At 42.9% G+C, this 25,039-nt stretch overlaps 1 protein-coding gene across 3 annotated transcripts in view; it reads right to left on the bottom strand.

Annotated features, from left to right (window-relative positions):
- LOC115106633 (breast cancer type 1 susceptibility protein homolog) overlaps window positions 1-25,039 on the bottom strand; it is a 50,098-nt gene that overhangs the window by 22,737 nt on the left and 2,322 nt on the right. For 2 of the 3 annotated variants that reach the window (XM_029629548.2, XM_029629549.2), the window contains exons 2-18: window positions 23,407-23,508; window positions 23,127-23,180; window positions 22,855-22,935; window positions 22,503-22,591; window positions 22,346-22,382; window positions 22,056-22,177; window positions 18,876-21,818; window positions 18,696-18,769; window positions 15,913-16,072; window positions 15,620-15,689; window positions 13,473-13,600; window positions 9,811-10,055; window positions 9,559-9,646; window positions 1,988-2,065; window positions 1,769-1,809; window positions 1,440-1,523; window positions 33-90 (exon numbers count right to left, since the gene is read on the bottom strand). In XM_029629548.2, the coding sequence (XP_029485408.2) occupies window positions 33-90; window positions 1,440-1,523; window positions 1,769-1,809; window positions 1,988-2,065; window positions 9,559-9,646; window positions 9,811-10,055; window positions 13,473-13,600; window positions 15,620-15,689; window positions 15,913-16,072; window positions 18,696-18,769; window positions 18,876-21,818; window positions 22,056-22,177; window positions 22,346-22,382; window positions 22,503-22,591; window positions 22,855-22,935; window positions 23,127-23,180; window positions 23,407-23,489 (4,435 nt within the window). In that variant the 5' untranslated portion in view covers window positions 23,490-23,508. The remainder of the gene's footprint in view (window positions 1-32; window positions 91-1,439; window positions 1,524-1,768; window positions 1,810-1,987; window positions 2,066-9,558; window positions 9,647-9,810; window positions 10,056-13,472; window positions 13,601-15,619; window positions 15,690-15,912; window positions 16,073-18,695; window positions 18,770-18,875; window positions 21,819-22,055; window positions 22,178-22,345; window positions 22,383-22,502; window positions 22,592-22,854; window positions 22,936-23,126; window positions 23,181-23,406; window positions 23,509-25,039) is intronic. The other variant, XM_065008019.1, reaches the window with a different exon arrangement.

Genomic DNA, 25,039 nt, shown 5'->3' on the forward strand with positions numbered 1-25,039 from the left:
GTTCTTTTCTGGTCAGCGTTGCAGTTACTTACCAGTGGTCATATCGGTGAAAGTGCCTTGGAAACAGATCTCGTAATCCTTCATCAGCAGCTAGGGAAAGAGAGAGACAGGAGCTCAGTTTAGATTGAGTAAATTCAGGAGATAAGACCTTCATCCACGTGGGGCACAAAGCAACATCCAGGTCCTGTGGGACCATAACGTTCCATTGAAACCAGTTGAGCCAAAGTTGGGGGGGTTCCACCCTGCCTATACAATGGTAGGGAAAACACTGTATTAAACCAAAAGCCCTAACTGCTTTTGAATCCAGTGTGGTGTCAAACAGAACATGGGGACAAAAAAAGGCTCAAGCTTTACAGAATTCTCCATGGTAACAGCCATGCTTTTGGCAAAGTGCACCGCCAGTCAGGAACATCTCTACCGTTTACTGTTAATTTAGGCCTATAAATGGAAAAAAAAGTAGGTTCTAAATGGGTATCTCATGAAGTACTTCATTATCAATAGTTAACATTTGTCCAAACAATAAAGTTATTTATAGCCAGTCAAGCCATAAAGCGACAAAACTGATTTCACATCAAAGCCTAGGTTAATATCCACGATACGGTTGGATGTTACGGTTTTAGAAATAAAGCTCCAACCTGTTTGACCGAAAAATGCTCAATCTCAACACCTCAGTCTCCATCCATAATGATCGTTAGCCCGCGTTGGCGGTCTGATGAACAAACATCTCGCTTACATATTTCTCATTTAGACACCTAATGCCCTTCAGGTGGAATTAAAACAAGGACATGATAACACACACACACACACACCCTCCCTACCACCATGCCACTCACATCTTGCAATCAGCAAACGCCTAGAATACCAATTTATCGGTTTGACTGTCTGTCCTGTTCGTCTGGCGACAGGGAGCGAATATGAACACGGCAGTCTGTCTGAAGCCATCAAGGTGGAGAGACTGTAATCGGCTCCTCAAATAGGCCTGAAATTACTGGTTAATTCAATTAGGGGCCTCCTCAAAGCAGCCAATAATACCAACATGACATCAAGCCATTTCAAATTTTCCTCTTCAGTTGCAAAGTTTCCTCTGCTGCTGCTTTCAGATCTGGCCCCACTCCAAAAGGAGACCAAAGCACCATTAGAAAATGGGTTTGACTTTTTAAAGCAGGACTAGGCGTGTACTCCAAGATGACATATCTAGTGGTTTGAAGCAGGTGCTGGAGATCAAAGAATCTGTTCAGCAAAAAGTTTTTTAAAAAGTAAAAGACTGCACACATCTTGTAATATGGGGGTGTATTAGTTTACATGCAATATGGGGTAATAAATTGTAATAGAATACCTAGGTGTACATTTGGGGTGGAATAGTGCAGGTGTGACATGGGGTGTGGGATGTATTATGGGGTGTAATAGTGAAGGTGTAACAGAACAGGTGTAAAACTCACACTTGTGTCCCCTGTGGTCCGTGCTCTCATGGGCCCTTGGTGATCATGTCCGTTCACAACGTCTCCTCGCACCTCAAATGGCGTCTGTGTGGGTTGGGGGCGACGAAGGGTTAAAATATTCTTAATAGGGAAGTCGGTAGTATCATTTGTCATTACGACCAAGACATTGTGGAAAAACAATACCAGTACATTACCAAGAAAAATACAAATTAAAGTCCATGCTTCACAACCAGCTGCGCCCATCAATAGTTTAAAAGATTAACTCAATGGGAAACATGGAATATTCTGTAATCTGTTCTTGGAATATGACATGCAACCAGAGTGTGTACCTCATTTAAGACTCTCCCTTGTTTGAAACACTCGGAAATCCCTGTGGAGTATAGAAACAAAAATAATCCTTATATTCAGCAACACAAACGATCCCCATTTTCCTTGAGCTGTGTTACGTAAGAAACCTTCCCTTCCCTGTGGTTTCACATTAACACTGGTTTCCCTAAAATCGGTCTGTGGTGAGTGGACAAATTACAGTGACGGAACTCTGAACTCACACTGGAAGCTCACCACCCACTTCCTGCCTGCGATGCCCAGGAAGTACTTGAGCGTGCGCTCACACACCAGATCACCATCTGTGACGGACAGACAAACAAGAGGTTGGGTAGACGTGAGAAAACACACACATAGAACACATAGTACACACAAATCACAACTTCAATGAATATCGTCCATAGCGTTTCATAAAAATGGCCTCAAAACACTTCGTTAACCTCACCCAATGAAATCACTGTTCACAAATACTTTGTTGCCATGTTGGGGTTTTGTGATTTGATAACAAGATTTTGAAAATGACAGTAAGATCATGAACTGAACTTGGAGGACCAGCAGTAAATGGTAGCGCAGAGCATCAATCGGAAATCCATAGTCGTATTTTACAGTCACAGTGGAGTACGAGTCAGCATTCTGTGGGAAATGAATGCGTCACCGCATGTGATCCACAACCAGGTTAGCGTCAGGAAGTCCGGTGATACTTCATCAATCTGCGTAATAAAGTTACACCTTTATGAATATGACGTTACACTAGATATCAAGCATGCAGTGGTTGACAGTGCAGAGTAGACAGCTGACCCACGGCAATGAGTGCGTAGGCGAGAGCCCTGCTGTGATCTTAGAGATGATGCCTCGAGCTTCCTGTCTGGTGGTTGGCCGCACACACACACACACACACACTTTCCTATCAGTAACAGTCTTGTCCTCAGTTAAGTCTGTCTCAATCCACAACCATCTACAGTGCATTCGGGAAGTATTCAGAGACCTTCACCTTTTTCCACATTTTGTTACGTTACAGCCTTATTCTAAAATGGATGAAAGCATTTTCTCCTCATCAATCTACACACAATGCCCCATAATGACCAAGCAAAATATCACATTTCCATAAGTATTCAGACCCTTTACTCAGTACTTTGTCAAAGCACCTTGGTCAGCGATTACAGCCTCGAGTCTTCTTGGGTATGACGCTCGAAGCTTGGCACACTTGTTTTTGGGGGATTTCTCCCATTCTTCTTTGCAGATCCTCTCAAGCCCTGTTTGATCAGGTTCAAGTCCGGCCTCTGGCTGGGCCACGCAAGGACGTTCAGAGACTTGCCCCGAAGCCACTCCTGCGTTGTCTTGGGTGTGGGCTTAGGGTTGTTGTCCTGTTGGAAAGGTGAACCTTCACCCCAGTTGGAGGTTCTGAGCGCTCTGGAGCAGGTTGTCATCAAGGATCACGCTGTACTTTTCTCCGTTCATCTTTCCCTCGATCCTCACTCGTCTCCCAGTCCCTGCCGCTGAAAAACATCCCCACAGCATGATGCTGCAACCACTGTGCTTCCCTGTAGGGATGGCGCCAGGTTTCCGCAAGACGTGACGCTTGGCATTCAGGCCAAAGATCTCAATCTTGGTTTCATCAGACCAGAGAATCTTGTTTCTCATGGTTAGAGTCCTTTAGGTGCCTTTTGGCAAACTTCAAGCGGGCTGTCATGTGCCTTTTACTGAGGAGTGTCTTTCGTCTGGCCACTCTACCATAAAGGCCTGATTGGTGGAGGGCTGCAGAGATGATTTCCTCTGTGGAAATAGGAGAACCTTCCAGAAGGACACTCTGGAGCTTTGTCACCTCCCTGACCAAGGCTGTCACACCCTGCCCTTAGTATTCTTTGTTTTCCTTGTTATTTTGGTTAGGTCAGGGTGTGACATGGGTGATGTATGTGTTTTTTTATTGTCTAGGGTTTTTTGTATGTTTATGGGGCTGTTTCCTTTCTAGGTATATTGTATGTCTATGGTTGCCTAGATTGGTTCTCAATTAGAGGCAGCTGTCTATCGTTGTCTCTGATTGGGAACCATATTTAGGCAGCCATATTCTGTGGGTACTTTGTGGGTGAATGTTTCCGTGTCTGTGTTTGTTTCACCACACGGTACTGTTTCGGTTATTCACGTTTCGTTTATTGTTTTGTGGTGTTTCGCATTTATTCATTAAAAACAACTATGGACACTTACCACGCTGCATTTTGGTCCGATCCCTGCTACACCTCCTCTTCAGACAAAGAGGAGAAAATCAGTCGTGACAAAGGCCCTTCTCCCCCGATTGCTCAGTTTGGCTGGGCGGCCAGCTCTAGGAAGAGTCTTAGTGGCTCTAAACTTATTCCATTTAAGAATAATGGAGGCCACTGTTCTTGGGGACCTTCAATGCTGCAGAAATGTTTTGGTACGCTTCCCCAGATCTGTGCCTTGACACAATCCTGTCTCGGAGCTCTACGGACAATTCCTTTGACCTCCTGGCTTGGTTTTTGCTCCGACATGCACTATCAACTGTGGGACCTTATATAGACAGGTGTGTGCCTTTCCAAATCATGACCAATCAACTGAATTTACTACAGGTGGACTCCAACCAAGTTGTAGATACATCAAGGATGATCAATGGAAACAGGATGCACCGGAGCTCAATTTCGAGCTTAGGTCTCATAGCAAAGGGTCTGAATACTTATGTAAATAAGGTTTCGTTTAGAAATATTAATAATAATTATACATTTGCAAAATTTTCTAAAAACCTGTTTTCACTTTGTCATTATGGGGTGTTGTGTGTAGATTGATGGTAATTTATCATTTTAAAAAAATCCATTTTAGAATAAGGCTGTAACGTAACAAAATGTGGAAAATGTGAAGGGGTCTGAATACTTTCCGAATGCACCGCTAAGAAGTCACCACATTGAGGGCAACATGTCAAGGGCAAGGTTGTATCCATTAGTGCACATTGTAGCAAAACATTTTGCAACAGAAATCAAAAACAATTGTCTCTTAAGTAGAGGCAGTCCCTCCATGTTTCAGTCCGTTTTCTTCCATTTGGTGCCTAATGAATATTACTTAGGTGTGGAATTCTAAACGTCTGTTTTAGTCTAATGACCATGGTGAGATAACTCTTTCTCGCACACAGACCCAAACTTTCCTCCTCCTACTCCTCCTCCTCAACCTTTCACTGCCCCCGAAAGATCAAGAACCTGCACACTTTCATTTGGCAGTTGCCGGGGTAACGGCTGCCATTAACGTGGCTTCCTTAACGCACTCTTCAGCTAATGTTGTGCTTTGGAGGAGGCGGCTTTGAAATCCAAAGAATCCATCAGAGCACGCAATTAAGGCTTGAAGACTGTGTGTCTGTGTCTGTGTATAGAGGGCTGTGTGTTTGTGTTAGGGATGGGAATTGCCAGAGAACTGATACAATATTGTCATGATACTTAAAAGTATTCACACCCCTTGACATTTTCCACATATTGTCGTGTTGCTGCCGGAATTTAAAATAGATTAAATTGCGATTTGTTTTTTGTCACTGGCCTAAACACAATACACCACAATATCAAAGTGGAATGATGTTTTTCGAAATGTTTACAAATAATAAACAAAGAAAAATCTGAAATGTATTGAGTTAATAAGTATTCAACCCCTTTGTTATGGCAAGCCTAAATATGTTCAGGAGTAAATATTCGCTCATAATGAGTTGCATAGACTGCAATGATAGTGTTTAGCATGATTTTTGAATGACTGCCTCGTCTCTGTACCCCACACACACAGATAATTGTAAGGTCCCTCAGTCGAGCAGTGAATTTCATACACAAAGACCAGAGATTTTCCAATGCCTTGCAAAGATGGGCACATATTGGTAGATGGGTAAAAATTTAAAAAGCAGACATTGAATATCCCTTTAAGCATGATGAAGTAATTAAGTGCCTTCAGAGAGTACTCATACCCCTTGACTTATTCCGCAGTGTTACAGCCAAAATTCAAAAAGGATAAAATATGTTTTTTAATCACCCATCGACACACAATACCCCATAATGACAAAGTGAAACCCTTTTCGAAATTGTTGGAAATTTATTGAAAACGAAATAGAGAAATATTGAATTTACAAAAGTATTCACACCCGTGAGTCATTAAAGTTTGAATCACCTTTTGGCAGCGATTGCAGCTGAGAGTCTTTCTGGGTACGTCTCAAATAACTTTGCCCAAATGGAATTACCCATTTATTATTTTCGAAATTCTTCAAGCTCTGTCAAGTTGGTTGATGATCATTGCTAGACAACCATTTGGTTGTCATAGTTTTTCAAGTAGATATAAGTCAACTAACTCAGCCACTCAGGAACATTTTATGTCTTCTTGGTAAGCAACACCAGTGTAGATTTGGCCATGTGTTTTAGGTTATTGTCCTGCTGAAAGGTGAATTCCTCACCCAGTATCTAGTGGAAAGCGGACAGAACCAGGTTTTCCTCTAGGATTTTGCCTGCTCCATTCCGTTTCTTTTTTATCCTGAAAAACTCCCCAGTCCTTAACAAATTACAAGCATAACTATAAGATGATGCAGCCACCAGTACGCTTGAGAATATGGAAAGTCGTACTCAGGAATGCATTCTATTTTCAGCAAATATAACACTTTGTATTCAGGACAAAAACGGAATTGCTTTGCCACATTTTTTGCAATATTTTCTTTAGTGCAAACAGGATGCATTTTTTGGAATATTTGTTTTTCTATACAGGCTTCCTTCTTTGTACTCTGTCAATTAGGTTAGTATTGTGAAGTAATTACAACGTTGTTGATCCACCCTCAGTTTCTCCTATAAAATCCATTAAAACTAACAGTTTTAAATATAACGCTTTTTATTCAGGACATAAAGTTAATTTCATTGCCACATGTTTTGCAGTACTACTTGTGCCTTATTGTAAACCGGATGCATGTTTTGGAATATTTTTATTCTGTTCAAACTTCCTTTTCACTGTGTCATTTAGGTTAGTATTGTGGAGTAACTACTATGTAGTTGATCCATCCTCAGTTTTCTATCACAGCCGTTAAACTGTTTTAAAGTCACTATTTGCCTCGGTGAAATCCCTGAGTGGTTTCCTTCTTCTCCGGGCAACTGAGTTAGGAAGGACGCATGCATCTTTGTAGTGACTGGGTATATTGATAAATCATCCAAAGTGTAATTAATAACTTCACCATGCTCAAAGGACTATTCAATGCCTTATCGTTGTTGTTTTTACCCATCTACCAATAGGTGCCCTTCTTTGTGAGGCATTGGAAAACCTCCCTGGTCTTTGTGGTTGAATCTGTGTTTTAAATTCACTGCTCGACAGAGGGACCTTACAGATAATTGTATGTGTGGGGTACAGAGATGAGGTAGTAATTAAAAAATAATGTTAAACATTATTATTGCAAACAGAGTCCAATGAACTTATTATATGGCTTGTTAAGCAAACTTTACTCCTGAACTTATTTAGGCTTACCATAGCAAAAGGGGTTGAATACTTATTGACGCAAGACAATTAACTTATAAGAACATACCGTACCAGTCAAAAGTTTGGACACACTGCATTCAAGGGCTTTTCTTCATTTTTACTATTTTCTACATTGTAGCATAATAGTGAATCAAAACTATGAAAAGAGTAAGTGTGTCCTCCACAATCACCGAACCTCAAACCAATTGAGATGGTTTGGGATGAGTTGGACCACAGAGTGAAAGAAAAGCAGCCAACAAGTGCTTAGCATTTGTGGGTACTCCAAGACTTGGGAAAGCATTCCAGGTGAAGCTGGTTGAGAATGCCAAGCATGCGCAAAGCTGTCAAGGCAAAGGGTGGTGGCTACTTTGTAGAATCTGTAATATATATTGATTTGTTTAACACTTTTTTGTTTTATTACATGATCCCATGTGTTATTTCATAGTTTTGATGTCTTCACTATTATTCTAAAATGTAGAAAATAGTCCAAAATAAAGAAAAGCCCTTGAATGAGTAAGTGTGTCCAAAATTCCACTTCGACATTATGGGGTATTGTGTGTAGACCAGTCACACAAATTCTACATTTAAATCCATTTTAAATGTAGGATGTAACAACAAAATGTTGAAAATGTCCAGGGGTGTGAATACTTTCTGAAGGCACTGTAGCTAGTACCTACTGGCTAAAACTTGACATTTACAGATACCGATACTGATGATACTGCCGGGGCGGCAGGTAGCCTAGTGGTTAGAGCGTTGGACTAGTAACCACTTGTCGTTCTGCCCCTGAACAAGGCAGGTAACCCACTGTTCCTAGGCCATTATTGAAAGTAAGAATTTGATTTGTTCTTAACTGACTTGCCTAGTTAAATAAAGGTTAAAAAAAATTAAATAAAAAGCTTATAGGCCTAACGTGTATTGTGAAGGCTATAGAATAAATCCTTTGTCCTCCCTGTGTTGTACACTTACAATATAATCAAGAAGTATTGTTAAGGAAACTGTCCACTGGCACTCAGACAAGGATGCATAAATACAGCGGAACATATTACAACTGACCCGTGTTACATTCAGCCGTGGCCTCCACCAAGGCACGGAGTGCAAACTGCCACAAAACCATGCTATTATATACACTCCGGTTTAATGAGTTGCGAAATAAATGTAGTCGCAGTGGAAAGCTCGGATCCCCCCCCTTTCAAAAGTGCTTTTAGAATAATATTGAAAAGGTATTTAGCATAAAATATACATAAATAATTTGCATACATGTCAAAGTGTAGGTGATATGCGAATTAGCTTACAGCTTCTCATGTCTACACCAATGCTGAAATGGAGATGCCTGAAAATGTAGCAAACTTTAATTAGACGTTTGATTACATAAATATAGGCTAAACGCCAGTCGTGTTTGATGAATGTAATGAAGGACAAACGTTAAGGTCTAAAAGGCTTGATTCTGTCGGCATACTTAAAGCACGGCTCATTCACATTGGAGAGAAATGACAGTGCCTGCTATGCACCGCCCATTGGAATCGGAGTTGAGGCAATCAGCATTTTGAAACCCTTCAACCAAACTTAATTGTTTGTCATTTTATAAGGCATGTCTACCTAATCTTGTTTCAAAGTAGTCTAGCCAAAAACCGACCATTGAAATGTTGAGGTAATTATTAATGCCGTGAGCGTATTTCTGCGGTTATAATGTGAAGAAATAAGTTTATCAACATTTTAAGCTAAACGTTCTGATCTGTTGCATCAGCCTCATTGCTTTTTTACATTTATTTTTGATTTACAGTGGCTGCATGAATTTGGGATCTTACCGTCCCATAATCTGTTTTGAACTGTGCAAGACATTTGTTTTTCTATTGTCTCCGGGACGACTAGGCCAGTGATTATGCCGTTCATTTCTTGTCTTGTTGGCTGAGGAGAGATAAATGTGGACAGTTCTTCTATCATCTTCAAAGGGTGCCCCGGAATTCGACAAGAAGGACGCACGCCGTTGAATCGGTCTTCACTTGTACTTCGGAGCTGTGAGGTCTGTGAGAAGGAGCTGATCACGTGACCGGCATTGGCTAAGAAGAATTGAGATCTGAGAAAGCCATGTGAGTGAGAGGTGCTTCAGAGCACGGCGATTGGTAGCAGGGGGAAGGGAATTATTATGATTATATTCAGCCGAAGGGCACATTGGCCACAAGGCATGGTTTTCTTGGAGGGGGGGGCATTATGGACACACAAGGGGGAATCAAAGGCCATGCTGCCGTGAAATTCACGTCCTGGACCTACCCGAATTAGTCCAAAAATAAATACTTCTTTAATTTTCTGTAGTGAAAGGTCACCCCACACTAACCTGTGTTCATGATGACATGGGTGGTCTCGGACGTCACTTCTGAACACACACTGCCTCCCATCCTCTTGGCAAACTTTTTCACCATCGACTGGAGAGAAAGTGGAAAATCTGTCCTCAGTAAGCAAACTCGAGACTCAAGTGCCACAGAGGTACAACCAGCATCTTAGAAGGTAGATTAAAGTTATATTAAAACCTAATAACATCAAGTATTATCACACATTAAACACCTGGATGTGTCACAGAAACATTTACCTGTTCAGGTGCACCGAGTCCTGATGCAACCAGCACAAACTTGACCCCAGCGGGTTCCCGCAGTGGAGTGTGTGTTGATGGGTGTGTGTTGGCAGGCTGGATGACCACCGGGGTATCCTGGACCTCCAGCCCAGCTGAGGGAGCATTGGTCCTGCTGTGCACTCTGACCACTGGCGACACCTGGTTGGGCCTCGCTCTCATGCTGCTCCTTAGGCTCCGTCCTGACTGTCTGCCAAGCCGCCCTGCTGACATACACGCAAATACATTCATATACTACAAAATAACACTAATCAATCAAAACCGTGAACTAACAAACATGTAATACTACTATGGACGTGTATGAAACAGACTAGCTATGACCTCCGTAAGGCAACGACAGTACAGGGACAAAGTAGAGTCGCAATTCAACAGCTCAGACACAAGAGACTCCAGACAATCACGGATTATAAAGGGAAAGCCAGCCATGTCACGGACACCGTCGCCTCACTCCCGGACAAGCTAAACACCTACTTCGCCCGCTTCCAGGAAAAACAACACCTAGCCGCCGACGTGGGCTCCCGCCGCTCACGAGGACTATGTGCTCCCGATCTCCATGGCCGACGTGAGTAAGGAGTTCAAGTGCGTTAACCGTCGTAAGGCTGCCAGCCCAGAAGGCATCCCAAATCTCATCATCAGAGCATGTGCAGACCAGCTGGCTGGTATGTTTATGGGACATAGTCAATCTCTCCCTATCCCAGTCTGTTGTCCCCACTTCAAAATGTTCACTAGTGATGCACAGATATGACATTTTTGTCCGATACCAATATCCAACATTTTCCTTGCAAAAAAAAACTTAACTATACTGAGACCCCATATTTAAAATTGTTTGCATCCTTTTAAGCATTCTACTACAGTTAAATAGTTAACACCCACATGAACGCAGCAGTCTAAGTTACTGCATCTCAGTGCAAGAGGCATCCCTACAGTCCCTGGTCCAAATCCAGGCTGGATCACATCCGGCTGTGATTGGGAGTCCCATAGGATGGTGCACAATTGGGCCAGCGTCGTCCGGGTTTGGCCGGTGTAGGCCGTCATTGTAAATAAGAATTTATTCTTAACTGACTTGCCTAGTTAAATAAAGGTTACACGCGCACACACACTGACCAAAAAGTTACTTTGAGGGCATTTACATATGTCCCCATTACCAGTAAAACATCATCAAAACCAATCTTTCACTTACTTGCTGTTTCGTTGTTCATTTGTTCGTTCTCAACCAGGATTTCTATTTTTATTTTATTTTACCTTTATTTAACCAGGTAAGCTAGTTGAGAACAACTTCTCATTTGCAACTGCAACCTGGCCAAGATAAAGCATAGCAGTTCGACACATACAACAACAGAGTTACACATGGAATGAACAAAACATACAGTCAATAATAGAGCAGATTTTTTTTAAACAAAGTATATATACAGTGAGTGCAAATAATAAGGTCAAATAAGGGAGTTAAGGCAATAAATAGGCCATGGTGGCTAAGTAATTACAATATGGCAATTAAACACTGGAATGGTAGATGTGCAAGTAGAGATACTGTGGTACAAAAGGAGCAAAGTAAATAAATACAGTATGGGAATGAGGTAGATAGATGGGCTGTATACAGATGGGCTATGAACAGGTGAAGTGATCTGTGAGCTGCTCTGACAGCTGGTTCTTAAAGCTAGTGAGGGAGATGGGAATCTCCAGCTTCAGTGATTTTTGAAGTTCGTTCCAGTCAGTGGCAGCAGAGAACTGGAAGGAAAGGCGACCAAAGGAGGAATTGGCTTTGGGGGTGATCAGTGAGATATACATGCTGGAGCGTGTGCTACGAGTGGGTGCTGCTATGGTGACCAGCGAGCTGAGATAGGGCGGGGCTTTACCAAGCAGAGACTTGTAGATAACCTGTAGCCTGTGGGTTTGGCGACGAGTATGAAGCGAGGGCCAGCCAACGAGAGCCTACACGTCGCAGTGGTGGGTAGTATATGGGGATTTGGTGACAAAACGGATGGCACTGTGATAGACTACATCCAGTTTGCTGAGTAGAGTGTTGGAGGCTATTTTATAGAGGACATCGTCGAAGTCAAGGATCGGTAGGATGGTCAGTTTTACGTATGTTTGGCAGCATGAGTGAAGGAAGATTTGTTGCGAAATAGGAAGCCAATTCTAGATGTAATTTTTGATTGGAGAAGCTTAATGTGAGTCTGGAAGGAGAGTTTACAGTCTAGCCAGACACTTAGGTATTTGTAATTATCCACGTATTCTAAGTCAGAGCCGTCCAGAGTAGTGATGCTGGATGGGCGGGCAGGTGTGGGCAATGATCGGTTGAATAGCATGCATTTAGTTTTATTTGCTTTTAAGAGCAGTTGGAGGCCACGGAAGGAGAGTTGTATGGCATTGAAGCTCGTCTGGAGGTTAGTTAACAGTGTCCAAAGAAGGGCCAGAAGTATACAGAATGGTGTCGTCTGCGTAGAGGTGGATTAGAGAATCACCAGCAGCAAGAGCGACATCATTGATGTATACAGAGAAGAGAGTCGGCCCGAGAATTGAACCCTGTGGCACCCCCATAGACTGCCAGAGGTCCGGACAACAGTCCCTCCGATTTGACACACTAAGCTCTATCAGAGAAGTAGTTGGTGAACCAGGCGAGGCAATCATTTGAGAAACCAAGTCTGTTGAGTCTGCCAATAAGAATGTGGTGATTGACAGAGTCGAATGCCTTGGCCAGGACGATGAATACAGCTGCACAGTAATGTCTCTTATTGATGGCGGTTATGATATCGTATAGGACCTTGAGCGTGGCTGAGGTGCACCCATGACCAGCTCGGAAACCAGATTGCATAGCGGAGAAGGTACGATGTGATACAAAACAATCAGTAATCTGTTTGTTAACTTGGCTTTCAAAGACCTTAGAGATGCAGGGTAGGATAGATATAGGTCTGTAGCAGTTTGGGTCTAGAGTGTCTCCCCCTTTGAAGAGGGGGATGACCGCAGCAGCTTTCCAATCTTTGGGAATCTCAGACGATAAGAAAGAGAAGTTGAACAGGCTAGTAATAGGGGTTGCAACAATTTTGGCAGATAATAATAAATAAATAAATAAATAAATAAAGAGAGGGTCCAGATTGTCTAGCCCAGCTGATTTGTAGGGGTCCAGAATTTGCAGCTCTTTCAGAACATCAGCTATCTGGATATGGGTGAAGGAGAAATGGTGGGGGCTTGGGCGGGTTGCTGTGGAGGGTACAGGGCAGTTGACCGGGCTATGAAACGTTGTTGGGTCTTGTGTGTCAACACACTATTTGGCGTGTCAAATAACACGTTATATAGGTATGCACGTCAGCTTTGACATTGGTTTTGGTTTGCACATCGGCGTTAAACTTGATACGTTCACCAATATATCATGTATCCCTAAACATAAGCATTTCGCTGCACCTGCGATAAAATCTACAAAACTGTGTACGCGGCAAATAAACTTTGATTTGATGCAAGTTCATGGCAACACACAAACACTCTCAGATTAAAACAGAGAGGGGTATTCTCTATACTACTATAGCGTTTGACTCTGTATTTTCTCACCTCCTTCTCAAAATTAATTGGGAAAATTTGGTCTTATTAGTTCAATGCCATTGTAGTAGCCACTGGATCCGTGGATTTACCTCCAGTCCCTCCAGGTCCCTCATGTTTGGTGCGGCAGGGCGTGGTGGGGGTGGGCCCAAGGCCCTCACAGTCTCCAAGACCAGGGGGCGGTGAGGCTGCATTTCCCCCAATGTTTTGGGCACCTTCCCTAGGGAAGAAGAGAGAACCTCAGACTATGTGGAACGTTTTTGGGAAAGAGCAGCCACGGCAAAGAACCACAAGGAAGAGACATTGACAGATATACATTTAATTAATACAATTGTGGTTGACAGTTATGACTAAAAGGTTCAACCTTGTGATTAAAAAGTGAAGCAAGATTCAATTGCTTCTCTTGTTCTCGATTTGGTGAATCAAAAAATATGCAATAGAAACTTACTCAGGGACATTTTGATCAGGATAAGATAATGCAGCAACTTGATAGAACTTCTGTATTTTAATGACCAGTGGCTAGATGAGAGGTCCCAGGTAAAAGACGTCCAAAACGTCATTGCAACCCATTCCTTACAATTTCACCAATGTCTCCAGACATGCACAGTAAAATAGAGGCCAGCAAAACTTGTCTCATATGATCCCAGGCTCTCCTCTTTTTCCCCCTCGTCCCTCTTTTAGGGCCGGCCCAAGTCTTTTAGTGAAGTGAAATGAGATTTGGTTAAGGAGGCCCCCAATCTGCGGGAAAAACATTTTAGTGGCCCCCCTCTTGTATGATCCAAAGTAAATGTGCTGCAATTCTACACATTTTGCCATGGGGAGTAGAGTAAATGTTTCCGTTTTAAAGCAAGCTTTATGCAATTCTACAAATGTTGCCAGGGGTGGAGAGAAGGTTAGAAATGTTATAACAAATTTCATGAAATTCTACTCATTTTGCCATGGGGCAGAGAATTTTTTTTCATATTATACAGCTAATTTCCTGCAATTCTACCCATTTGCCAAGACTTATGCCAAGTTAATGATATCGGAGTTAGAGTGACTAACAAAATCAATGGGAGCCCTGGGCACATGCCTGGTCAGGATGTGGCCATGATTACTGCAAGTTTAAATAGCTGGCTAGACTAACTTGGCAATCTAAAAATTGCTTGCCGACATGGCTAATTGAGTGACTGTCACAAGAGAAAAACTGCTGATACAAAACTACATTTTGAGTAAGTGAGACCCTGACTAAGTTCCGCAAAAAAATGCTTTTATTGAGTCTGGGGCCCCCTAGCGGCCGGGGGCCCTAAACGATTGTTTATGTTGCTTATGCCTGGAGCCGGCCCTGCTCTCTCCCTCCCCCAGAGGACAGCACTTAGAACCCTGGAGATGAGTAAGGAGGGAGAGATAGGGAGATGCAGTCAAGCGGGAGAGATAAATTACCGTGGCAACCCAAGTTTCCCTCTAAGTGCTCCAAATGACAAATAAGATGCAGCCGCTAATTACTTTTTGATTCTCCGCAGCATAAGCAGATTCCAGCTTCATTAGGGAGATTATCCGCCTGTCCTCCGAGATGCATCACCCTCTATCCAAAAAACTGCACCAGGCAGACGCTGAGCTAGCTAAATCAAAGATACTAGCTAACACGAGCTAACTTTCTTGGACTTTCCCCTTAGTCACAAGTTGAGGGAAAGAGCAATTACATGGCAAACACTTAAAATTATTGGTATGTTGAGGATGAAATTCATGCCCTGAAAATGGCTGTGAAGCTGATCTAGGGCCCCACTCTGGTTGAAATGAGCATATACTGCCCGAAGGTTGCAGCCAGCGACACCCACCCCCCTCCATAAGTCGCACCTCAATAAGTCGCAGATTCAGATAACTTGCTGTTGTGGTGATGGCTCATAAGTAAGCAGCTGGCAATAAGTGCTCCCATCTCATGCTGTGAATAAAAAGTGAACTTATCATCTAAGTGCGATTTCCTACATTCTAAACTCGGTGGGGGACGACCCTGTTTTCTGTTGCACTGAGTTCAATTAAAAACGCCCAAATTAGGATTTTCCTAATTGCACAGCCTTAATTTGTGCTACTTTGCGGTAACATTTATATTTTTCAATAGCTCACACATATTTTATGACGTAGTAAACAAAACCTAACCAACAGCACCAGGTTATCAAAGTGATTGTGTAGTGAAGCGTTCATAATTTCATGAAGTCTGTTGTTAATGTGTGGTGCCTTGTTAACCTCTGGCTTTGCTCACCTGCTGGCAGATCTCTTCCTGGTGCCCTGGCCACACGGCAGGGTCACCTGGAGATCAAGGCCTGAGGAGACTAAACAAACAAAACCAACAGATTCAGGTCAGCTGCCATTCGAAAGCAGACAGCTTTCAAACAATACTGTCAACCAGTCCCTACTCATATTTCTTAAAAAAGGTATACTGAACTGAAACCATCCCCTATTCTACACGACAGACAATTCCGTCTTCTGTACAATACATTTCTATCTGCTCGGTCGGTTATGTTGCACCGTCCTGAACAAAGCCCAGTTCTGTACCTGTGGACCTGTCTGGTTGAAGCAGCGCTGGGGGATATGGGGCCCCGGGGTAGACTTTGGCCCCAGTGGGCTCCTCCTCCTCCTTCTCCTGGAGCGCTTCAGATACCAACGCCATCATTCTCTCCAGCCTCCGCAGCTCCTCCTGCATCGCAACCTTTTGCTGAAGGAGAGAAAGGGAGAGCAAGAGAGAGACACAGAACTATTAGATGAGCGAAGCAGAATGAGAAAATATATACAGCAATTGAAAGGGAGAAAATGTCTGATAAAATTGGTGGAGCGCCTGCTTAGTGTGTATTTACGTACGTACACTACATGACAAAAAATTATGGGGACACCTGCTCGTCGAACATCTCATTCCAAAATCATGGGCATTAATATGGAGTTGGTCCCCTTGTGCTGCTATAACAGCCTCCACTCTTCTGGGAAGGCTTTACACTATACGTTGGAACATTGCTGCAGGGACTTGCTTCCATTCAGCCACAAGAGCATTAGTGAGGTCGGGCACTGATGTTGGGCGATTAGGCCTGGCTCATGGTCGCATTCCAATTCATCCCAGAGGTGTTCGATGGGGTTGAGGTCCTGGGTCTGTGCATGTCAGTCAAGTTCTTCCACACCGAAAAACCATTTCTGTATGGTCCTTGCTTTGTGCACTGGGGCATTGTCATGTTGAAACAGAAAAGGGGCTTCCCCAAACTGTTGCCACATAGTTGGAAGCACAGAATCGTGTAGAATGTAATTGTATGCTGTAGCATTAAGGCTTCCCTTCACTGGAACTAAGGGGCCTAGCCAAAACCATGAAAAACAGCCCCAGACCATTATTCCTCCTACACTAAACTTTACAGTTTGCATTATGCAGTCAGGCAGGTAGCATTCTCCTGGCATCTGCCAAACCCAGATTTGTCCGTCGGACTGCCAGATGGTGAAGAGTGATTGATCACTCCAGAGAACGCGTTTCAACTGCTCCAGAGTCCAATGGTGGCGAACTTTACACCACACCAGCCGACGCTTGGCATGGTGCATGATGATCTTAGGCTTGTGTGCAGCTGCTTAGCCATGGAAACCCAATTCATGAAGCTCCCGACGAACCGTTATTGTGCTGACGTTGCTTCCAGAGGAAATTTGGTACTCTGTAGTGAGTGTTGCAACCAAGGAAAGACTATTTTTACGTGCTAGCACTCGTCTGTGAGCTTGTATGGCCTACCACTTTGTGGCTGAGCCGTTGTTGCTCTTAAGCATTTACACTTCACAATAACAGCACTTACAGTTGACCGGGGCAGCTCTAGCAGGGCAGAAATTTGACGAACTGACTTGTTGGAAAGGTGGCATCCTATGACGGTGCCACGTTGAAAAAGTCACTGAGCTCTTCAGTAAGGCCATTCTACTGCCAAGGTTTGTCTATTGAGATTGTAGTGCTTGATTTTATACACTTGTTAGCAACGGGTGTGGCTGAAATAACCAAATCCACTCATTTGAAGGGGTGTCCACATACTTCTGTATATATAGTGTGTGTGTGAGAAAATTCTACAATAGAAAACGTCCAACTAGGAGAGGATGGCGCTAGGCATGTCATTCGACTGGTGGTGACAGAACCAAACATTAAAGATGGATTTTCTGCCATGCAGCATTACTGGAGTTGGCAGCTGAAACTTGCTTGAAGCGCTAAACACTTCATCAAAAAGAGGTAGAGAGACAGAAGGATGGAGAGAAGGAAGACAGAACGAGACAGACCAAGAGGTTAAAAAAAGCGAGGGAGAACACACACACACACACACACACACACACACACACACACACACACACACACACACACACACAGAGATAAAGAAACAGAGAGAAAGTTGGGGTGTAGTCATTTGTCTGAGGGGAAGACCAAGGGTTCAACGGTTCAGGGCAGATATGGAAGACACCCAGCCCCAAAAGGCTTGCAGCCATGCCCCTTAGATGTGTCAGGGCTTTGGCTAACCTCATTACTCACTGGCCATACAGACCCAGAATGACTACTGGTGAGTTAATCCTCTATGGAGGCCAAGAGATTATTTTCTATCGGAGTAACATATACTGTAGGTAGTCAGCATGTAAAAATCGCCAAACACAGGCAAGTGTGCATTGGACGCTCGTAGACACAGACACACACTTGTCAGAGAGACCCAATCCTCAACTGGCTGTACAGCTGTGAATAAACTCCTATCCGCTGCCTAAAACCACATAAACCAAACTCTCAATCAAATACAGCAGACAAAGTAGGAGTGCATGAAGATGGATGGGGCAGAAAACGAGAATCATCTCCTTGGTCGCATTTCCTCAAACTTAAATTAAATGCAATTTAGAAAGATGCTGAGGGGGACATTCTTTGCGTCCATGTAGTCTGTCTTCCAAGCACTGACAAGCTTGGTGGAAAAAAATAAATAAATGCAATGTCTGCCATCTATTGGTCATGGCGTGCCAATGCAGCACAAAGCATCCAATACTGGAAACTACTGCTGCTTGTGATATAGAGGGCCATATTTACATTTGAAAATCATAGCTACATATGTACCAAAGATGGGTGTGACACGTGTTGAGTATTAAATTAGCTGGAAAATATTGGCAAAAATGCAGAGGAAACATTTATGCTTAGCTGAGATTTAGATAATGTTTTTTTAAAATCTATATCACTACCCAGTGTCAGATTTACACACACTTCCTTTTATTAAAAAATAAACCAAAGTAAGTTATAACTTGGTTCTTAATGTCTACCGTCTAGTAATATATGAAATAACAGGGCGGAGTATAAATATCCTTACCTGAGTGGCAATACACTCGCTTGAAAATTGTGATGATTCCTGTGTCAGGCCAGTGTCACCTGCCATTCCTTCAGCTGAAAGATCAGAAACAATTGAAAATGCATTTGCGCATTTCATGTTTCAGTCTCAGGTCAATCACAGGTAATAGCACTAATATAATAAGGCCTAAAATTCTCTCACCTTCTTCTGGTGTTCCAAACAGATCCACAGATGCCTGGCTGGTGGTGACCCATTCGGGACTGGGGCACATGGGAGGACTGCTCGCTCGCTGCCCATCTTCAGCTGCATCACCAGCCTCCCTGTAGCTTCCTTGTTCCCTGGCATGGTCTTTGAGCAATGTGACTGATTCCTCCTCCTCCTCAGCGGTTGGTGGACAAGCCGAAGGTCTGAAAATTTGCGCAAGGGAAGGCAGTTCCTCTTCCTCCCCACTGCAGTTGGACTCCGAGGAAGACTCCAGTCTCTGAGCCTTCCTCCGCTTTAGGGTGCTCTTGATGGGAGAGTGCAAGCTGACCACACCACATCTTTTAGTCCTCTGCGCCTCTTGGATAACTACTGATTGGATAATTGGAAGGAGGCCATCTGGAGTCAAGGAGGACTCTGTATTGGCCATGTTTCCAGTCATGTTCTCTGGACACGTTTTGTTTAACTCCACTGCCGTCTCTGATCCAACACTGTGGCTACTCTCCAGTTCTGTTGGACTTTTACTCATGCTGCCCTCCACTTTGTATGGCTGCTGACTTTTAGGGACTCTAAGTTGCTTTGAAGCTACAGGTGTCGGATCTGGTAGATCTTCCTTAGAGGCGCCAAAAGCTGGAAAGAGCAGACCAGAACCCACAGCTTGGTGGGGAGATTCCATTTGGCTTTTTGTGACTTTGTTAGGACTGAGGGCACTTTTTGAGCTGTTGCCAGAAAGCCTGGACAGAATCTGTTTCTGGGTCTTCCCACTGGTATCAGGGTTCGAAGAATCCACTAAATCCTGAGGTGGTCTGGTAAGAATGGATTTTCTGAGCCTTTTACGATTCCTCTGCGCCTTTTCTTGTGAAATATTGCTGAGGGAACTTGAAGGTGGGCTCAAATCACTACAGCAAGAATTTTCGAATATTGTCCCTTTCTCAGATTCCTGTTGGACTGTGGGACACTCCGTTGTCCTTGAAAATCCCTGCCCATTTCCTGCTTCCATATCTGTGCCAACATGTTTGTTCTCTTGAGTCTTTGTAAGAGTTTTAATCTCCTTGTTGGACCAGAAGGAACTCCTCTTGATATTTGGACTACCAAGGTGGAAGGACTTCCTTTTGGTGGCTTTGAAGCTCTTCAGCAGTTGCTCAGTGTCCAGCTCACTGTCATTCCGGACATCCTCATCCAGATCAATGCATTTGGCCTGGCTGGCTGACGTCTCTTGTGGTACATTTGATCTCAAGTCATCTAATGGTTTGATAACCGGATTACTTTGGTTTACACTCTCAGGCACGGCACATGAGACACTTGCCTCAGGGGTACTAATTGAACTTGGTACCATAGTCACTGAACAAGCAACATCAGCGTGACAAGGACTTCCTGTACTTGGGACTTCGACAATAGACTCCTCAACTTGGTTCACTTTCTGTGACTCAATCATTTCACACAATCTTTTCTCGCTAGAGTCCAAGCTCTCAATACCTCCCATTTCTTCATCTAAAACACATCCGTTTTTCCTGACAGCCTTTTCTGTATTTTGGTTCTGCAAACACGCCACATTATCCCTGTCGGTGTCAGCTTTCGCCTCCTTTGATTGCTGAACGACAACCTTTGTGGATGTTGCAGTGCCGATCTTGTTACTCCCTTGTACTTCCTCCGTGAAAAGCTGAAGCCTCCGACTCCTCCTGGTTCTCCTCATGATTGGGCTTCCTGGATCCTCACTGCTAGGGTAACTCTCAATCTGAACCTCGGTCTGGCCTGACGGTCTGCTCTTAGGCATCTTAGAGTCACTTCCACCCTCTCCGACACCCACAAGGACTAAGGATTTGGTTGCCTTGCTCTTCTCCACCTTGATGTTTTCCCCTTTTTTCTTGGCAGGCTTTTTTTGCTCGTTATTCTCCGACTTTACTTTCCCTTGTAAATCCCCGTCAACGTCCTGCCACCTACCGTGCATCTTTTTATTTGACTTCCTCCCAGGTTCCCGTAGTGGCACATCAAACACAGGACTGTCCTCTACATCTTCATTCTCTTTGTTGTCACCTTCCGGCAACTCATCAAGCTCTTCTCCTGGCTTGTCAGAGCTATTAGAATTCAGCTCCCCAGTCAGGTCAATCAACTTATCTTCTTCAGTATCTTTTGGGTGTTCATTGGGAGAATCCTCTTGTGGTTCTGTCATCTCTGGTTGGTCATCCATAACACTCTCTTCATTCTCCTCAGATCTTGGTCTCTTGACAAAGTCAGCAGGTGTCAGTTTATTTCTCATCCTCCTTTTGGCAATCTTCTTCAGGATCTGGAGTTCCTCAGCTGGACAGGGTGGTGGAGGGTCTGTGATCGCTATATTCTGTGGTGAAAAACTGCGATTCCCTCTTCGATCCCGTTTGTAAACAGCCCCAAATACCAGCTCCTCAAGACATTTGCCACGCTCTTCTCTCTTTGGACTCTGGTCCTTATTTATGAGGTTATCCTCTATGGGTGAGGAGGGGGAACAACTTCCTGCCAAAGAAACTGAGTCATAAGAGCCCTCTGTGTTTTTCTCCTTCTCAGAGTTTACTTCCGTTGAGGAATTATTCATGAGCCACTCAGAGACTTTCTCTAGACTTTTCTTCTGATTCTGGTCAATCATTTCGGTCAAGGACTCTCTTTTGTTATTCCTCGTGGATCGTCTGACAGGTTGGTTTCTGACCTTTTCAGGACAGCATGGTGGATCTTGAGGATGAGTGGTTATCTTTTTTCCAAGCTTTTGAGGTCGTGAAGGAGCTCTTTCACCAACCTCAGGTATTTCTGCCTCTAATGCTGGCTTCTGTTTTTCTGTGGTGGAGGTAGCTTTAGAGTCACCGGTATGCTTTTCAGTGGCTGGAGGTATGTCACCTAGGCTGCTGTCAAACCCCTCGTCCGAAATGACAGGGCAAGAATCTTCAAGACCCATGAGCGTTGCAAAGCCATCCTTGGCTGAGGAGAGAGCATGGAGGTGACTAACATACGACTCATAATAATCATATGCTCAAATAATCATGTGAAAAGCATGTTTTTAAAAAAAGACATTCTAAGACTTTCAGTAATTTCAATGAATGAAATATACCCTATTATTTTGAATGACTTATTCTTATTAATCTACTAATACAGCTGTCCATCAATAATGCTATTAAGAAAATTGACAACACAACATACCCAAATGAAATCTCTCACCTGCTATAGTCGATGAGCAGGACATTGAAAACTCATGATCCTCGTCATCAGCACGGTCACTAGCCCACACGTCATCAGATGAGACATCATGCCCGTTTTTCTTCTGCACAGTCTCTGTGACACTGTTTAGAAGAGAAAGGAAAAGGAAGATGGAAGGAAATGTTTAAATACTAATTCATTTCAAAAATATGCAGGAGTGACAACAGATAGAAAAATACTTATTGTAAGTAAATGTACCACATCTTTATTGAAACTAGCTCTATAATTGTTTTCGGTGGTACTGTTCTTACCTCATATGTCTCCTCACCTGGGACATTCCAGTGAAGTCTGAAAAAAAATATGTTACAGTCAAACTAAGTCATCATTATCAAAATTCTAGCACATCTCAAACATGACTTATAGTATAGTAACATGTTTTGGTGATAGAAGCTAAACGATGTGGCTCACAGTTTGTGCAGGTGTCATGTTCATAGGCCTGGACCATATTCTGCAATCCCTCGGCCAATTTCTGAAACCCAGGGCTCTCCTGCAAACTCCTGCACACAGACAACAGCGCCAAATAACACAATTGACCCAACTGTAAATCACACCTAGTCACTAGTTACCATAAAACAAAGTAAACAGGCTTACACCCAGAGTCTGACTCATTAAGGCAGAATAATTCAAAAACATTGTGATCTTTTGAGAAGTACAGCACAGTACAAGTTTCATTTGAAAGCATATCTCTGACACATTTACTCTGATAATGAACACAATTCTGGGGAGGGGGGGGTATTCCTCTACAGTCAATATGGCATACCTTTTTGTGATCTTTGTCTTACAAACTGGACATTTGGCCTCCTTTCTCCTACTGCTTTCCAAAAGCTTCATTATACAAAACCTAATTCATGGAGAGAGCAACAACTGTGAGTGATTGTACAACGTAAAAACAATGCCAGGTTAGTGGGAGATGTCAATGCGTAACACTGTCATTGAAAATAAACGTTAAAATCACTTAGTCACCTACACTACATAATGAACCAGCAGTAAAGTTCATTTGGACCACAGCAAAGAAAGTGAAAGCTTACTTACTTGCAAAACTGGTGGTCACACTTAGTAGACACAGGTGTGCTCATCAATTCCAAACTACATGGAACAGAGAGCATAGAGCAGAAGAACAAACTATGAACAGGATCATAATTGCCTACTTCCTGCTGCTTATCAGACAACAATTGATTTCAACATAAAGTAGAAACAGCCTGCATACTAAACAACAGTAAACTACCAGCAAAAGTATATGTAACATCAACACACCTTACACAATACAGTAATCTTCTACAGATGGCCAACGTTATTCTGCTGTCACACTCACCATATTGGACACTTCAAGATCTCACAGATGACAGAGATCCCCTGTCTGACATCTTCAGCCTTCGGGGACATCATGGTGTTCATTTTCTCATGTGCAGCACAACTGTAGCCAAGTAATGGGTGATTTCATTAGTTTCTGACCATATAAATAATTGGAGCTTTTCCTAGCAAGTTGATTTCCTAGCCATCTATGTTCCCACTAGCTGCTATTAGCATCACTGGTGTATTTAGTACACTAGCCTTGCTCCGTTATTGTATAGGGTTGCACAAAAGCAGTCCGTAGGAAGTCAGACGTTAAATTAAATTTCAAGTTAGTGTGCCGGTGGGCAAAATAAAAGTCCTGTATGTGGACCAAAAAGAAATAATTTGGAGGGGGACTTTTTGACATGAGGTAAGCAGAGAGGAAGTGGGTCTACAACAGACCCACATTTAGAGAGTCTGTTGAATAATACGTTCCTTAGATATTTTGTCTCAAATTCCCCCATCATATTGGGAATCATATGGATTCCCGCTGACTGTTTTTGTGCAACCCAATCGGGAGCAACGCTAACGTATGTAAATACACTCACGTTGCTAAAAGCAGCTACGGCCTGAGGAATTTCATTATGCCATCTTCATCGGAATCTTGCCCCACTACTGTAGTAATCACTACAATTGCACTAGAATTGTTTTTTTTTTTTTTTACTTTATATTTTTTGTATGTTTTAGTATTTTCTTGTTAATAATACCTGTGTTCTCTTTTGTATGATGTAACAATGTAAATTGTTGATTTGTATTTTGAATAAAAAATGAAGAAAATATAAAATCTTGCCCTACTACTGAACTGACACAAGTAGCAAAGATGTTTTATAACTAAACCAAGATAGACCACAGCCCGTCGTTGCAAATTACAACAAATGAGTCATAGTGGGCAGAAAAAGCAAGGAATTCGGCAGAGCCAAGCACGAGCTAGCGAGATCCTATTGGCGCGTTCTAGCAAAATGTGCATTTTTCTGTTTGGCAATGTGTAGTCTGATGTGCGCGTGTGCAATAACTCCATTCAACTTTGCACTCCTAAACAAATACTTTTTTATATACTTTGGTAAAGTCTACTCTGTTCAGAACTGATTCTAGTTTTGGGAACAGAAAACTGAATTGAGACCAAATGTTTCATTAAATAGAAAATTAGCAGAATGTTGGCCAAAATGCATCTCCTCCCACTACCGGCCACTGGACTTCCTCTCACTATCATATTGGTAGTGAGTGGAAACGCAAAGCGGATGCTTCACATGTATACATCCGGTGAAATATCGGTCTCATCTGTGCATGTAATATTTGTAACTCAATAGGAGAGCCTGTATCTTGTCTGAGATCAAGCTAGCTTGCAGAGCAGCTAACTAGCTAAAATATAGGCTAAAGATACCACTGTAGCTAGCGACCTCCACTTAATTATTATCACAACAAAAAACATTGCCATCAAACTTAAAACAGGAGGCAACAGTCATAATAGACTTGTCTTAAAACTCATGTGCATTATTTAACATTATTACTAAAATAGTACTCACTTACAGGAATGAGTAATTGTTTACACGTTGCTAGCTATTTCATAAAGTCACTGAAAACCACATATTTCCTATTTTTCTGTGGTTTAGTCA

The sequence above is a fragment of the Oncorhynchus nerka genome, linkage group LG23, assembly GCF_034236695.1.
Source record: "Oncorhynchus nerka isolate Pitt River linkage group LG23, Oner_Uvic_2.0, whole genome shotgun sequence".
Lineage (NCBI taxonomy): Eukaryota > Metazoa > Chordata > Actinopteri > Salmoniformes > Salmonidae > Oncorhynchus > Oncorhynchus nerka.